Below are 16,912 nucleotides of genomic sequence, written 5' to 3'. Positions count from 1 at the left end.
AAATTGGGGATGATATTCATTCAGCGCTTGGAACAGCTGCCGTGAGCGAGGCAGTGTGTTTGCCATGGGGGCGATGTGTCCTTGTTCCCCGCTGTCCGGGACATTAACATTCAGTAACAGGAACTGTGTAAGCCAATGAGCGTGTTATGGTTTGCCCAGAGCAGGGACAGGCGCAGCTTTGAATACCTTTAAGACAATGTCTTATGCCTGAAGGGCTCCTCTGGGTTTGGGAATGACTTGATGAGCATAACCATGACTCAGGATGGCCCTTCTTGACCTTTCAGGTTAATCACGTCCGAACGCGAGACTTTGACTGCTGCCTTGTGGTGCCCCTCATAGCGGAATCTGGTAACAAGCTGGACCTGGTTATCAGTAGAAACCCACTGGCCTCCCAGAAATCTATAGACCAGACTCTCCCGGGAGGATGGAGCGAACAGAACAGTGCTTTTTTCCAGCAGCCTAGCCATGGTGGTAATTTGGAGATTCGAGAGCCCACTAATACATTATAGCAACGCTTTTTATAAAGCGGGACCAAGACAATATCTACATGGTGCTAAAAAAAAAAATCCCTTTAAGATTTCTGTGACGTTTGAAGCACAGATAATCACGTGGCATTAACTGCAAGCACAGGGGTCTTTTAAATCTCTCTCATGGCTCATGTTCACTTCCCTTTCCACATAGAAGAGGTTTCTTTTTTGGTGATCACTATGGTATGTGGAAGACGATTCCCTGCCAAGCCCAATGGTAAAGAAACAGAAGAGGTAGGCCACCCCTCCCACAATTAACATCGGAGGGCATTTTTTACAAGTTCACCTTCCTATCGATTTTTGGAAAATGTCTGTTTGAAAATAGTCTCTGTGATAATTTCCTTAACTCACTTTGAAATCAGTTTCTTACTATGAAGTCATTAACCCGTAAAGCTGGCTCTACTGGGGGAACTAGTTTGGTGACTGCCGGGCGGCTGCTAGGGGAGGGGTGCAGGTAGAAAATTATCCTAAGATGTTTCCGCAATGATGCACGTGGGAGCTCCTGATAGGTGGTGGGAACTGTTTTGCCCAAGTATAGGAATGATTTTAACTAAGATGTATGCTATTCCCTATGCAACCAATGATCAAACAGGATATGTCTTGTTACCTGTTGGGTTTTTTTTTTTCCTTTAAGGACACATTTTTTAATAGCTGAAAATCTCAGATAATGAATTAGAGTGTTTAGTAACACTGAGAGTTAGTTATCTTATTTTAAAAAATTCAAGACTAAGAATTTAAGAATGAAGTCTATTAAAACGAGGTTTCTCTTAAGGATAGGCAAATCACTCATCTTGCTTGACGTGTTTTAAAAACAGGTTCTGTTGAGGGGTGTACAGCACATGGACTTAAAAATGACACTGGACTGTCCTTTGTTCTGAGCCATGCCACGCACCGAGACTGTAAATACACTCTCCACGAAACGCATTGCCAATTATCACCATCCCTCAGAGCAATAAACTGTGACGGTTGCATTCGATGTTTGTCAGCAACTGTTTCCCTTTGTTCAGATATTTTGAATAGTTACACTAATAACTGTTATTTGGTGAATATAAAAACAAATAGATCTGTATATTGATTGTAGACTATCCATATTGAAACAGTTATTTTCCAGACGTCGTTTCATTTTGGTCAATAATTCAAACGACCGACCGCTTAGATGAAGCATTTGAACACTGTGTCCTTTGTTTAAGGAAAAAGTTCACCTTTCTTTCTGTGCAGAGAAATATATCATTTCGATCACATTTCAGGACCGCCAGGGCAAGAAAGTATAAAGCAGAATCATGTTAGAAAAAAAAAAGATCATGAGTCACTTAAATATGTATTTTTATTTGTAACAAACAAGTATTAAACTGTAAAGTATTTTTGTACAAATTTAATACTTTAATAGCATGGTATTTATCGTCTATGTATGGTTTTGGGGAATTCAAAATTGTTGCAAATATTTGTATGGGAAAAAAACACACAACCTCTACCAAATGGAATAAACAGTGATTTTAAAAAGCCAAAAATATAGGACATGCATTTTTTTGATGTGTTTTCATGTTCTAGACTGAGCCTTACCCAATGCTTATTGCTACATGATTTTTAAAGGGGGCGGTGTTCCATAAACTTGAAAAGCAGCATGGAAGAGTGGGAAGAGCAGAGGTTTTGAAATCAGACGTGGGCTGGAATGCAGACTCACTGGTGGCATGAAATTCACCGGGAGTCAGTGTCCCCACCTGTAATACCGAAGGTTGTATCTGCTCTCCAGGACTGTTGTGAGGACAAGGTGTGAACACACGTGTAAGTGCTGGAACAGTCTTCCGACAGGAACATGCCCAGGAAGAAGGCACGTTTATTTTAGGTGGCATCTTCCCTCAGAGAACATACATGAATTCTATGAAATATTTACATAAAGTATTAAAAATATACAAATTTTAATTAGTCTATCTTTAAGTAAAACAAACTACACTAATAGTCCCAACACTTCCATTTTTGCAGATTGCCTTGCAGGCCTTGTAAATTCACAGAAACAAGACAAGGATGTCCATTCTCACCACTTCGGCTTCATGGTTATTAAAAGTTCTAGCCAGGGCAGTAAGACAAGAAAGGCACCCAAGATTTGAAATAAGTAAAACTATATTTGCAGATGATATAAGAACTTGTGCTTCAAAGGATACCATCAAGAAAGTGAAAACATCCACAAAATGCAAACATTTTTTTTGCAAATACTGTTTCTAATAAGGGACTTCTGTGTAGACTATATAAAGAACTTTTATCTCAATAATAAAAAGAAAAATAGCCCAGGTTTAAAATGGACAAAAGATCTGAATAGACATTTCTCCTAAGAGGACCTGCAAATGGCCAATAAGCACATGAAAAGATGATCAACACCATTAGCCACAGGGAAATGCAAATCAAAACCACAATGAAATATCAGTTTACACCCACTATATGATTACAATAAAGAAGTCAGATAATAACAAGTGTTGGCGAGGATGTGGAGAAACTGGAACCCCCACACACTGCTGGTATAAATATAAAACGGTGCAGCTACTTTGGGAAACAGTCTGCCAGTTCAAAAGGTTAAACAGAGTTACAGGAAGAGCCAGCAATTCCACTCCTAGGTATACACCTTACAGAAATGAAAACATATGTCCACACAAAAACTGGTACACAGATGTTCATAGCAGCATTACTTATAATCGCCAACAAGTAGCCTGGTCAGTGTGGTTCAGTGGTTGAGCATCGTCCTATGAACCAGGAAGTTATGGTTTGATTCCCAGTTAGGACACACGCCCGGGTTGTGCGCTTGATCCCCAGTGTGGGGCCTGCAGGAGGCAGCCAGTCAATGTTTCTCTCTCATCGTTGATGTTTCTATCTCTTCTCTCCCTCGCCTTTCCTCTCTGAAGTCAATAAAAAAATATATTTTAAAATAGCCCAAAAGTAGAAACAACCCGAATGTCCATCAACTGATGAATGAATCAATGTGCTATAGCCATACAACAGAACATTACTCAGTAATAAAAAGAGATGAAGGCTTTTTGCTTCATGGCATCACTGAAAGCAAGATGGGTTGCCTGAACTCTTCTGGAGCCACCTGCACAAATCAGCCAGGGGTCCCCATCCTGCCCCATCAGCTCAAACCAGCAGTCTGATGGAGAGATATGGCCTCAGGATATGCTGCCAGTTTTTCCAGTGGTACATGAAGGACACAGGCTTCAAGTTGGATTGAGTGATTGTCCTTGACTGGATTACCCAAGGCAGCAAGCAGCCCAATAAAAGAAACAATGCTAGCTTTTTATACATAACTAGAGGCCTGGTGCACGAAATTTGTGCACGGGGGGGGGGGGGGGCGTCCCCTCAGGCCAGCCTGCACCCTCTCCAATCTGGGACCCCTTGAGGAATATCTGACTGCCCGGGCAGTCGGACATCCCTCACAATCCAGGACTGCTGGCTCCCAAGTGCTCGCCTGCCTGCCTTCCTGATTGCCCCTAACCGCTTCTGCCTGCCAGTCTGATCACCCCCTAACCACTCCCCTGCCAGCCTGATTGATGCCTTACTGCTCCCCTGCCAGCCTGATTGCCCCTAACTGCTCTCCCCTGCAGGCCTGGGTCCCCCCCAACTGCCCTTCCCTGCAGGCCCGGTCGCCCCCAACTTCCCTCCTCTGCCGGCCTGGTCACCCCTAACTGCCCTCCCCTGCAGGCTTGATTGCCCCCAATTGCCCTCCCCTGCAGGCCTGGTCCCTCCCAACTGCCCTCCTCTGCTGGCCATCTTGTGGTGGCCATCTTGTGTGTTGGATTGATGGTCAATTTGCATATTACTCTTTTATTAGATAGTATTGTTTTTATCCCTTTTTTAAAAAAAGAGATGAAACACATTGATAGATACATGCTACAATATGGAAGAAGTCTGAAAATATTATGCAAATCAAAGAAGTAAAAAGAGCCTATTGTAGAGATAATAGATTGGCAGTTGCCTAGGGCTGGAGAGGATGAGGGTATTAGAGCTAAGAGGTACAAGATTTCTTTGGGAGATTATATTAAAATATTCTAAAATTGACTGTGGTGATTGTAGCACAACTGTGAATATACTAACAGCCACTCAACTGTGTAAATGGGTGAATTGTAGGTGAGTTTTATCTCAATAAGGCTATTTTTAAAACCTTGGGATAATAGGTAAATCTTAACCTTTTGCACTCGGATGTTGAGAGTGACTCGACATGGTTAGCATTAGAATAAAGGAATCGAGAAAAAAGCAAGCGAGTACAAAGGGTTAACTATTCATTTTACCATTTAACAATAAATAAAACTCTAGAAAAAGAAAAATCACTCTTGAGAAAAATTTTTTCCAAAGTAGATTATCTTTAAAACAATGTGCTCCCCCCAAAAATTATAATTATGTGACATGATAGAGGTGTTAGTTAATGCTACAGTGGTAATCATATTGCAAAATATAAGTATCAAATCAACATATAGTGCACCTTAAGCTTAGACAGTGCTACACATCAATTATATCTCCCATTAAGGAAATAAAAGCCAGTGTGCTCCCAGCGCAAAAGGGGTTTCCAGGAGACAGCCCCGGTGAGGCGGAGCCAGCGCAGTGACAGAGCCAAGGGCAGCCTGGAGGGGCGACCACTTTGCGGAAGACGCGCTGTCCTGGAACCGGGGCAGTAAGGTGCAGCTGCCGTGTGTCTTCACCGCTGCTTCATCCCATGGGCAAGGGGCACGCACAAGGATGGTGGGAGTTAATGAGGCATTATCCTAAAATAAGACACTTTTTAAAGCGCAGAGTTTTAAAAATACGTATGACATCACTTTCCCTCATTTATGTCCAGTGCTATCAGTTCTCATGATGACAGATTTTGAAATCATTAAGGTTTTCTTTGATCAAATGAATTTAAAACATCTGCTAGCACAAACACCTTAGAAGAGAACTCCAGTGATAGACATCCTCTTTTATCTTGATACTTTGAAGTGATGATGTTCATTTTGTGTTAAAAACCAGACAAATGATGATGAGCAATCCAAAATAAAATTAAGTTTCTTGATTGTCTGTGGGTTTGAAAAGTCGCCTGGGGGTTAAATTATTGAGTTTCAGATTCTGAAGTTTGGAAGACACTTGTGGAGATGATTCTTCCATCTGTTGGGGGGGAAAAAAGAAAGAAAGAGGTTAATTTTGTAAAAGTGTGGTCAGTCTACCCTCTGTACTTCTTTTCCCTCTGACTGCTTCTGTGGAAGACGACACATGTCCCCCATCGCTGGGAAGACGCAGACCGGAGCAAGCAGGGTCCGCTCCCTCCTGTGGGCTCACATCTGCCTTTGCTCACTGTGGAACCCCAGCCCCCGCTCCGGCTCTGGCCCGGAGAAGGGACTATTTGCGGAATGAGTCCATAAGCCTAGTTTCCGAAGGTGTGGACAGGGCCCACTATATATTTTGACAACCCCGTACAAAATTAAAATGAGGGCCCCGTGTTCAGAAATTAAGAATTTCAAGATGATGCCTGCAGAACGTGATAACGAGAGCGGGATCCTTCTAAGCACAGAGGCCCGGGTGACTGACCGCCCAGGCTGCACGTCTGTGACGCCGGCCCCGGTGCGGCGAGGTGAAGCACGCAATGCCTGTGGCGGCACCCGGGACAGTCAGGGGCTCCCAAACTGAAGTCAGCGGGCCAGTATGGTAGCAGGCACGCACAGTCTGTGTTCGCGTGGCCAGGCCACGGTACCTAGATATTTGTTTTGTCAAATGTATTTCCAGATGTTTCTGTGAAGGTCATTTTTAGGTGAGATAACATTTAAGTCAGCAGACTGTGAGTAAAGCAGAGTGCCCTCCGTCATGTAGATGGACCTTCAATCAACTGAAGGCCGTAACGGAAAAAACACCGGCCTCTCCCCGGCTGCCAACGAGTCTTCTCTGGGTCTCCTGGCCTGCCCTGTAGGTTTTGAACTTGCCAGCCTCCACGATGGCATGAGCCAATTCCTTAAAATAAATCCAGATAGATATATATATATAGACAGACAGACAGACAGACAGACAGAGAGAGACATATCCTATTGGCTCTCTTTCTCTAGAGAACCCTAACACAAGGACTACCTTTGTTCAGGAATTATGTGATTATGTCTTTCCTAGATTTTTAAATTTTAAATGTCATTTTCCTTCCAAAAATCTGGAAATCACTGTTTTATGTGATAAATTTGAAAATGTTTGCACATGTGTTTTCATTTAAAGGGAGATTTCTGTTTTTCCCCCCTTTTCTTGGTGGGGGAAGCTAGACAAAGGGGAAAAAAAATCAGGTTAACGTTTTCTGTTAGGATGTTCTCCAAAGGCCAAAGCTGTGAACCCACAGAAAAGCAGAAGCTGTCGCCTCGGAGGCTCGGCCCGGTGTTTGTGGGAACCACACGCTGGTGGGCTCGGAGCAGCGGTGTGAATACAAAGCACGGGGTGTGGCCGCCCGTCACTGCATTCGCCCTTTTAGACACAACACATCTCAATGCACCTACAAGTCTACAATCATGAAAACACAGTTCCTAATTCATCAGCCCTGAAGCTTTCAATCCTAGTCCGCATTTCTAGGGATTCTTGTAAATGCCACATCGCTCTGGCAAATCCTGTAAGAAAATTTACAGCTGGAGAGCGTGGCTGTGCTGCCGGCCTCCTGCCGCGACACCCGTCGGCGCTGGGCCCCGTCACTCAACCAGAAACCAGCCTGGGTTACTTTTTGTTTTCCCCTCACATCCAATCAGCAGCTCGCGTTGACTCCATCTGCAGAAAGCATCCGGAATCCCTCCGCTTCTCACCCCTCCCTGCTCTTCCCTAGACCTTCCCTAGGACAGCCTTCTGACTGGCCTCCCTGCTCCCTCCTCACTCTCCACCGTCACTCTCCACAGCAGCACACGGGCTGGTTGTAAGCACACAGAGGGGTCACACCTCTGCTAAAGCTCCAGTGCACTCCCATCTCCCCCCCACAGCCCCGCCATCGCTCCAGCACCACCACCTACACACCCTCTCTTCCTCACCCCCTGGCACATCGGCCCACTTCCCTTCCAACAAAGCCGTTCCCTTCAGGCTTTGCCTCTTCTGCATCCTCCACCTGGAGGCACTTCTCTGAGCCTCACAGGGCTGCTGCTTGATCAGCTCACTTGTGCTCTCCTCCGTGAGGCCTTACCTGACCCCATGGCAAAGTAGCACCTCCTGCCGCCCTCCCCCCGCCCCCACCATTCCCTACATTACCTTTATTTTCGTCACAGAATCTTTCTTGACCTGAACATTTTATTTCTCTTGTATTTACTGCCTATGACCCATTGGTGGACTGTAATGTCAACAAAGCCTGAGAGGGGCCTGTTTTCCTCCCTCCACATTTAGGTCAGTGACTAGAACAGGATCCAAAGTTTCATCAAATGCTAAACGAGGGCAGGCAGAGAGAATAAGGCATCCAAACCCAGTCGCACAGCAAAAGCCGAAAGGAAGAAATGAGGGTAGGTTCGGCTCCTTTCAGTGCATGAGGACTGGCTGGACTAACAGGAAAAGGGCAGGGGGGAATAAAATGATGCTGAGAGCTGGCGTCCAACTATGCAAGGTCTCAAGTGCCAAGCTAGATAGTCTGGAACTTAGGTTGGAGGCTCTTAACACAGGAAAGAGCGGAGCACTAAGGGGGTGAATTTGGTAACGAGGTGTAGGGTGTTCTAAGAGGATGGGGGCAAGGGGGGAAGGCAGCCGGTCAGCCATCATCCGAGAAGATGAGATAAGGCTCTAAAACTGCCCAGACTTAATGGAAGGAAAGTAATTCCTGAGAGCTACATTTTGCAATAAATCTATCAACTGGAGGTAGAGGGTGAAGGCAAGGTGAGTCCGGCTGTGTAACTGGGAGAATGCTGTTTGAAGTGGCGAGAGCAGAAAAAAAGAGTCAGATGCTGGGCTGTGGTCCCAGAAAGTCAATCCCAGGAACAAAGCTGCAGCCTGGGGCACCGGTTCACCCCTCCTCTTCAGTGCCAAGAGCATTCAGGGAAGCGCAGCCTTTGTCGCCACCCGGGGCCACCAGTGCGAGAGGGGGACTGTCACTCGCCACTGAGTCCCCAACACCTGGAATGTAGTGGACAGTTGAGACGATTGGTTGACACATCATCAGTGCAAAGGTGACAGCTGAAACCTAGAGAGTGGAAAGGGTCCTCAAAGGAAAGAAGAACCGAGCCCTGGAGAGGAGTGTCCATCAGAGGGAGGGAAGACAAGACCCAAGATGGGGAGTGAAGAGGTGGGGCGATGAGACAGAGGTGGGGGAGGTGTGATAAGGCACCACTGGAAGGGAGGGAAAGAAACACAGAAACGGCAGCCGCGTGTAAAACTACTAGAAATGCCAGGGAAACAGTCAAGAGCAAGACCTAGGGAGAGGCCTCCAGGTTGACAAGATGACTGGAACCAGCCGCTTCCATGGAGCTGTGAGAGACAGGTGAGACTAGGCCTACAGCAGGGGGGAGGGGGAGAGAGATCTGCAGAAAGAAGGTGCAGCAGACACAGCAGCCTCTCCTGCAAGCCCATCGCTGAGGCTGCCTTGCGTGCCAGCCTCAGGCAGAGAGAGAAACAACCAGGACCAGCAGGGCAGCAGAGAGGACGTAACAGAAGTGAGAAAACGCCTGTTTCACATCCTACAGCCAACGCAACACGGACAGAAACACACGGCGCCCTGGCACACATCAGCAACTGCAGTGAGCGACAGGTAACGCTTGAGCACATGAGAACACCACTCCTACCATGAGGACTTTACTGGGACTTTCATCAGCCATGGCACAGGTTCTTTTGGACCCTCGCGGTTGGGATGGATCTTCGCCTGCATTCGTTTCACCAGAGAAAGGTACTCTCCACCCGCCAGAGCAGGCGAAGGCCGCGAACGCAGCCTCAGAGGCCTGGACATCGCTGGTCCCCGAGTGGGCGGCTGCAGGAAACGGTGATGCTGGCGGCGGTGTGCTGGGGTGTCTGCTGTCCTCAGAGCCCTTGGACGGGGATGCACCCTCCACCGGAGACGCGCAGCTTGAGGAGAGCCGGTCTTGCAGGAAATGTTTTAAACGAGTTTTTCTGCGGACGTTGTTCTTCGAAATTGCGCTCCGGAGATGAGCCTCCTCTGCAATGACGTACACCCTGCTGCGGCCGCGGGTCACCGCGGTGTACACGTGCTGCCAGTCCTGGCGGCCCGCTTTGCCCACCGCGTAGACCACGGTCTGCTCCTCAGACCCCTGACAGGGAACAACGCATCGGAGACTTAGTACTGCGCACAGAGGTAGAGACAAGTCCTCCAAGCACCACTACCCGCAAGACTGTCCATACGGACGGGGCTCAGCCTCCTCATTCCCCAAGAACTCGTGTTTTCTAATTACGCTGAGAACTTTAGGTCTCACAGATCCACATCTGGCTTGTAAAAACCCAGAAATAAACTTTAAAGTCTATGTACAGTGTCAAATAATGAAATAATTTAAAATGATTGTATGAGCTTATGTATAAATGTATTATCCCACTCTTACTTTATATTACAAAAAACAGACATCTTAAAAATCCAGTGGTAGAATCCTATCTAATAATCCTATCTAATAAAAGAGTAATATATGGAAATTGACTGTCACTCCAAGACACAAGATGGCCGCCCCCATGTGGTCAAACCCCATGTGGACACAAGATGGCCGCCACAAGATGACCTGCAGGGGAGGGCAGTTGTGGGCAGTTATGGGTGACCAGGCCAGCAGAGGAGGGCAATTGGGGGTGACCAGGCCAGCAGAGGAGGGCAGTTGGGGGGGACCAGGCCTGCAGGGGAGGGCAGTTGGGGGGGGACCAGGCCTGCAGGGGAGGGCAGTTGGGGGGGGGGGGACCAGGCCTACAGGGGAGGGCAGTTGGGGGGGGGGGGAACCAGGCCTGCAGGGGAGGGCAGTTGGAGGGGGCAGGCCTGCAGGGGAGGGCAGTTGGAGGGGGCAGGCCTGCAGGGGAGGGCAGTTGGAGGGGGCAGGCCTGCAGGGGAGGGCAGTTGGGGCGGGGGGGGACCCAGGCCTGCAGGGGAGGGCAGTTGTGGGGGGCCAGGCCTACAGGGGAGGGCAATTGCGGGGTGACCAGGCTTGCAGGGGAGGACAGTTAGGGGCGACGAGACTGGCAGGGGAGGGCAGTTAGGGGTGACCAGGCCCAGTGGGGAGGGCAGTTAGGGGCAATCGGGCCTACCAGGGAGCAGTTAGGCATTGATCAGGCTGGCAGGGGAGTGGTTAGGAGGTGATCAGGCTGACAGGCAGAAGTGGTTAGGAGTAATCAGGCAGAGGCAGGTGAGCGGTTGGGAGCCAGCAGTCCTGGATTGTGAGAGGGATGTCCAACCACCCGTTTAGGCCCAATCCCTCAAGGGGTCCCAGATTGGAGAGGGTGCAGGCTGGGCTAAGGGACCCCCCCATGCATGAATTTCGTGTACCGGGCCTCTAGTATATATATATTTACTTATACATATTTATATCAAGTATCTACATATTACATGATATACTATTTTGCAAACATCAGATACTTTAAAAAATAATAGAACTTTAAAAATTGAATATATATATTTTTATATGATTACAACTATGTAACACAAAATAAAATTACTCTGATCAAAAAAAGTACCTATAAAATAAACATAAATATGTGACAAAACAAAATAAATCACAAAAAAGGAAGGCAATTCTATCAAAATTATAACTAGACTGTCTCCAAAATGAAAGGCCTATGGATCATTTTTTTGTTCTACTTTTCTGTATTTTCCCTTGTTGAGCCATTCATTACTTTTTTCAAGATAAACAAAAGTTTAGCAAGCCAAGAATGGTACAGGCAAGAAAAATGCTGGATGTCACCACGTAACTGAGAAAAGCATCATTTTGTAGCTATTCTTAGCCACTTTATTTTCTGCGCCACATGAACTAAGAAGTGGTTTGAACCATTATCTCCCCTAACGTTCCCACATTCCCCAGCTAAAAGGAGAACTGTGGGGAGACAAATGACTAGATGGGCACATAGAAAATACAGATCTGCAGTTAAAACAAAAAAACAACCTTCTATACAACAAGCACTTCTATCTCCGTAGACACTGGGAGTTTGAACTAACTCTTCAGATGATAAAAGTTTGACAAATGCTACCTTCCAGTGCTGCTCGTCCTCAGAAACGGACTTAAATGATACTTGATTAGAGAAATGCTAAATACATTCCACAGATACACAACACCACTGCTCCTCTGGACTTTACATTGTGTATTCCTAAACAGGTAAATGTCTACCTAAACTTAGCTGAGTTCCTACTTATCATTTAAGTAACATGAGAAAAATTCCATAGTCTCATAATCAGTGTCCCTGTATCACACTTGCTACATTCCGCTGCTCTCAAAGGCAGCTACAGTGATGCTTGTAAAATGCAAATTCAATCACATCAGACTCTGCTAAAAACCCATGAATGGCTCTTTTCATTTTGTAAGGAATACCACTGTATGGGAGAACATATTTGCCAATGATACATCTGATAAAGGGTTAGTTTCCAAAATACATAAAGAGCTCATACAACTTAACAAAAGGAAGACAAACGATCCAATTTAAAAATGGGCAAAGGACCTAAATAGACACCTCTCCAAAGTGGACATACAGATGGCCAAGAGACATATGAAAAAAATGCTCAAAGTCATTGATCATCAGAGAGATGCAAATTAAAACAACAATGAGGTATCTCCTCACACCTGCCAGAATGGCTACCATCAACAAATCAGCAAACGACAGGTGCTGGCGAGGTTGTAGAGAAAAGGGAACCCTAGTACACTGCTGGTGGGAATGCAGATTGGTGTAACCACTATGGAAAACGGTATGGAGTTTCCTCAAAAAATTAAATATGGAACTGCCATTTGATCCAGTGATCCCACTTCTAGGAATATATCCTAAGAAAACCAAAACACCAATCAGAAAGAGTGTATGCACCCTTATGTTCAGAACAGCGCTATTTACAATAGCTAAGATCTGGAAACAGCCCAAGTGACCATCAGTGGATGAGTGGATAAAAAAACTGTGGTACATTTACACCATGGAATCCTATACAGCAGTCAAAAAGAAGGATCTCTTACCCTTTGAGACAGCATGGAGGGACCTGGAGGGTATTATGCTAAGCGAAATAATCCAGTCAGAGAAAGACAAGTATCACATCATCTCACTTACATGTGGAATCTAATGACAAAATAAACTGACGAACAAAATAGATCCAGAGACATGGAAGCATGGAACAGACTGTGGAATCTCAGAGGAAAGGGGGAGGTAGGGGTGGGAGTGAGGTGTGGGGAAGAGATTAACCAAAGAACTTATAAGCATACTAGAGGCCCAATGCACGAACTTCGTGCAAGGGGCTCGGCCCTAGCAGCCCCGGCCCGAGGCCCTCACAGCTTCGTCTGGAAGGTCGTCCAGAAGGAGGTCCGGAAGGATGTCCCATCTAATTAGCATTTTACGCTTTTATTATTATAGATATGCATAACCCATAGGGCACAGACAATAGTGTGGTGAAGGCCTGAGGAAGGGGGGAGGGGAGAGGGGAGGGTCAATGGGGGAAAAGGGGGGGAGAACATCTGTAATACTTTCAACAAAGATAAATTTTAAAAAAAATTAATGGCTCCCAGGATCTCAAAGTCTCTTCTTAATATGGCTCATATGGCCCTTCAAGAGCCAGCCTGGGCCCGGCTCCCCTCCCTCCTTCTTTCCCCTTTCCTTCCCATGAGCCACGCTGCCTCTGGCACAAGGAACCTCTTGTGTTTCTGCCGGTGCATTCAGTCCGTGGCCTCCACTGGGCTCACTTCCTGCCCATCCCTATGCTTTCCAGCACCGCACCCTGTACTTCCTCCACCACAGACTTCTTATCAGCCTGGGAGGCGCCTTCGTAACTGCATTCCTCAGTGGACTGTGAGCTCTGTGAAGGCGGGACCACTTCTGTTTCGCTCACTGCTCTTTATTCTGTGTCTCACTGAATGAATGATGATACAAATTACAACATCTTGCCAAAGGTGGGCTCAGAAGGCAGGACAAGGACTCCTAACTTTTCTTCAATAACCTGGTATAAGCCACATGTCCATTTCTTTAAATCTTCTTTCAATTATTAACGCTATTATTAACTTCTTAGGGAGGCATGCTTTGTATATTTACTCTTAATTATACACACATCTATTCTCTAAATTTGTTCTAAAACTTGTATGAATCGACACAAACCGTTAATATTTAAACCTTCATGATTTTATAGACTTAGAATCTGAAAATCTATATGGACTTTAGGGTTGGGTCCAAAAACCTTTTTCTGTGAAGGGTCAAAGAATAAATATTTAGGCTTTGTAGATGGTCTCTACAGCAGCTACTCAACTCTTCCTGTATAGTGTAAAAGCAGTCACAGCCAGCACGTAAATGAATGTGACTGTCCCCATGAAACTTTATTTACAAAAACAGGTGGAGAGCCAGATTTGGCTACTCTACTGACTAATACATATTCCTAGAAGGCCCTAGGATGTGACCTATCCTTCTATTTCCCCTCATTACTTCTCTGACCTCATCTCCTGTCACGCCCACACTGGCCTCTTTGCTGTTCCAATTCTTCAAATATGCCCGACAGGCTCCCACCTAAGGACCTTGACCTTGGCTCTTCCCTCTACCTAGAATGTTCTCCCAGATACCCACATGGTTAACTTCTTTACCTCTTTCAAGTCTATACTCCAATGCCACCTTCTCAATGAGGCCTATGCTGATCACCTATTTAAAATTACAACTGCAGCCCAGCCAGAGTGGCTCAGTTGGTGGACCATTGTCCTATGCACCACAAGACTGCTGGATCGATTCATGGTCAGGGCACACAGGGAAGGCAACTAATCAAAGTTTCTCTCTCACATTGATGTTTCTTTCTTTCTCTTTCTCCCCCCACCTCCCTCCCTCCCACTTCCCCTCCCTCCCTCTCTACCTCTAAGCATGTCCTCAGGTGAGGATAAAATAATAATAATAAAATAAAATTACAACTGCACCCCACCCCTTTTCCATAGCATCCACCACCTTCTACCATAATATGTAGTTTACCTTCTTAAGCAAACTGATAATGAGATGGAAAATAAGAGAGATTGATAAGAAACTGAGATAACCACTTCTGGAGGTCCAACATAACTGAGGTTCTAGAAAGACAAAACAGAGGAAACTCGGGACATGAGATCTTAATGAAATTATTAAAAAAAAAAAAAATGTCCTAGAACTGAATGATATGAGTTTTCAGAAGTATAGAGACCATGGAAGAAATTTCTCCAGGATCTCACAGCCACAAATACTAGTACTGCACATCTTCATAACTGGTTGTTGTTTTTATCCAATAGAAACAGTCAACTGACTTTCTTTCTTGTTTGGGGGAACTTAAGGCCAAATCTGCCTTAAGTTAACATCTTAAATAATTTTGGCATTTGTCAAAAAGAAATTATTGCTGGTGCAATGCTATTAACTAAACTCTAGACTTTGTTTGGATTTCACCAGTTTTTTCACTGTGCCTTCTTTCTGTCCCAGGATCTACTGCATTAGCAAGCAAATAGGTTGGTGTGTGTATAAGCATTCCAATCTACTCCTGGCAGGAATCCTTTCACCATCCTTACCTTTATTTTCCACTTGATGTCATTTCTTTATCTTTTTTAAATATCATGCTGAATTGTGGGCATTTCTGTAGCTATTTCAAATTCTTTTTGGAACTGAGATGGGGTAAGTTAAATATGACACCATTCACTTAAAAAATAAAAATCCTACACTAATTAATGTCTGCCTACTTGTAGAGGACATAGGCTGACCTAAGGTTTTCTGCATAAAAATGGAAGCTGATGAAATTTCATCATTAAAACAACATTCCAACCTCAGAGAGGGGAGCTCAAAACAATGAGATAAATAACAGAGCCACTAATAACTTATGAGGATTTAGAGCATTAAAGTAGAGCTTAAAAGTAAGTTGCACTAACTGCAATGTAGTCCAAGATTAGACTGGGTGAAGAGTTATATGGGAACTTTCTGTGCTATCTTTCCAACTCTTTCGTAAATCTAAAATTATTCCCAAATAAAAAGTAGTTCCCTCAGCCTGTATGGCTCCGTTAGTTGGGCGTTGGTGCATGCTCCAGGAGGTTGCGGGTTCAGGGCACATGCCCGGGTTGTGGGCTCAATCTCCAGTAGGAGTTGTGCAGGAGGCAGATAATCAATGTTTCTCTCACTGAAGTTTCTACCTCTCCCTCCCTTTACCATCCGCTCTCTGAAATCAATAACGACATTTTTCTTTTAAAGTAGTTGCCTCACAAGGGTGGAGAAAGAGGATACACTTGTCAAAACTCATCCAACATTATAATTACAACGTGTACGCAAATTATACCCCAATAATAGTTGATTACATAAAAATATAATCAAGTCACAGAAATCTATAAGCATTAGAATACCATTTTGCACACCTTGATGACACCGTTTCTGTGTGAATGGGCAAAATCAGAGCAGAAGCAACTTATGATGGGGGTAGGAAGGCATGGGACAAGGATAGGAGAAGTGAGGCACTTGCCTAGGACATAAAATTTAAGAGGGTGCCAAGAAACTCACCAATCAAGATAAATATCCTATATAATGAAGAGGTAATCAAATTGACCATCACTCCAACACACAAGATGGCCGCTCCCATGTGGTCAAAGATGGCTGACCCCATGTGGGCACAAGATGACTGCCACAAGATGGCCGGCGGGAGGGGTGGGGGGGACAGTTGTGGGCAATCAGGCCAGCAGGGGAGAGCAGTTGGGAGTGACCAGGCCTGCAAGGGAGGGCAGTTGGGGGCGACCAGGCCTGCAGGGGAGGACAGTTGGGGGCAACCAGGCCTGTGGGGGAGGGCAGTTGGGGCGGGGGGGGGACCAGGCCTGCAGGGGAGGGCATTTGGGGGGGACCAGGCCTGCAGGGGAGGGCAGTTGGGGGCCACCAGGCCTGCAGGGGAGGGCATTTGGGGGAGGAACCAGGACTGCAGGGGAGGGCAGTTAGGGGCGAGCAGGCCTGCAGGGGAGGGTAGTTGGGAGCGACCAGGCCAGCAGGGGAGGACAGTTGGGGGTGACCAGGCCAGCACAGGAGGGCAGTAAGGGGTGACCAGGCCTGCAGGGGAGGGCAGTTGGGGGTACCAGGCCTGCAGGGGAGGGCAGTTGGGGGGGGGGGGACCAGGCCTGCAGGGGAGGGCAATTGGGGGAGACCAGGCCTGCAGGGGAGGGCAGTTGGGGGCGACCAGGCTGGCAAGGGAGGGCAGTTAGGGGTGACCAGGCCAGCAGGGGAGGGCAGTTGGGGCAATCAGGCCAGCAGGGGAGCAGTTGGGCTTCAATCAGGCTGGCAGGCAGAAGCAGTTAGGGGCAATCAGGCAGGCAGGCAGGTGAGCA

At 46.3% G+C, this 16,912-nt stretch overlaps 2 protein-coding genes across 9 annotated transcripts in view; one reads left to right on the top strand and one right to left on the bottom strand.

Annotated features, from left to right (window-relative positions):
* Positions 1–1,682, top strand: part of GRIP1 (glutamate receptor interacting protein 1) — a 669,876-nt gene extending 668,194 nt beyond the window's left edge. For all 8 annotated transcript variants that reach the window (XM_079775184.1, XM_079775181.1, XM_079775185.1 and 5 more), the window contains one exon: positions 285–1,682. In XM_079775184.1, coding sequence (XP_079631310.1) covers positions 285–509 — 225 coding nt within the window. In that variant the 3' untranslated portion in view covers positions 510–1,682. The remainder of the gene's footprint in view (positions 1–284) is intronic.
* Positions 1,683–1,833: 151 nt separating this feature from the next.
* Positions 1,834–16,912, bottom strand: part of HELB (DNA helicase B) — a 44,805-nt gene continuing 29,726 nt past the window's right edge. The window contains 2 exon segments of the mRNA XM_079775191.1: positions 1,834–5,648; positions 9,251–9,730. Of these exon segments, the coding sequence (XP_079631317.1) occupies positions 5,544–5,648; positions 9,251–9,730 (585 nt within the window). The 3' untranslated portion in view covers positions 1,834–5,543.

Source organism: Cnephaeus nilssonii (genome assembly GCF_951640355.1).
Source record: "Cnephaeus nilssonii genome assembly, chromosome: 6".
Lineage (NCBI taxonomy): Eukaryota > Metazoa > Chordata > Mammalia > Chiroptera > Vespertilionidae > Cnephaeus > Cnephaeus nilssonii.
Note: the sequence above shows the minus strand (reverse complement) of the source record. Positions and strands in the feature narration are given on the sequence as shown.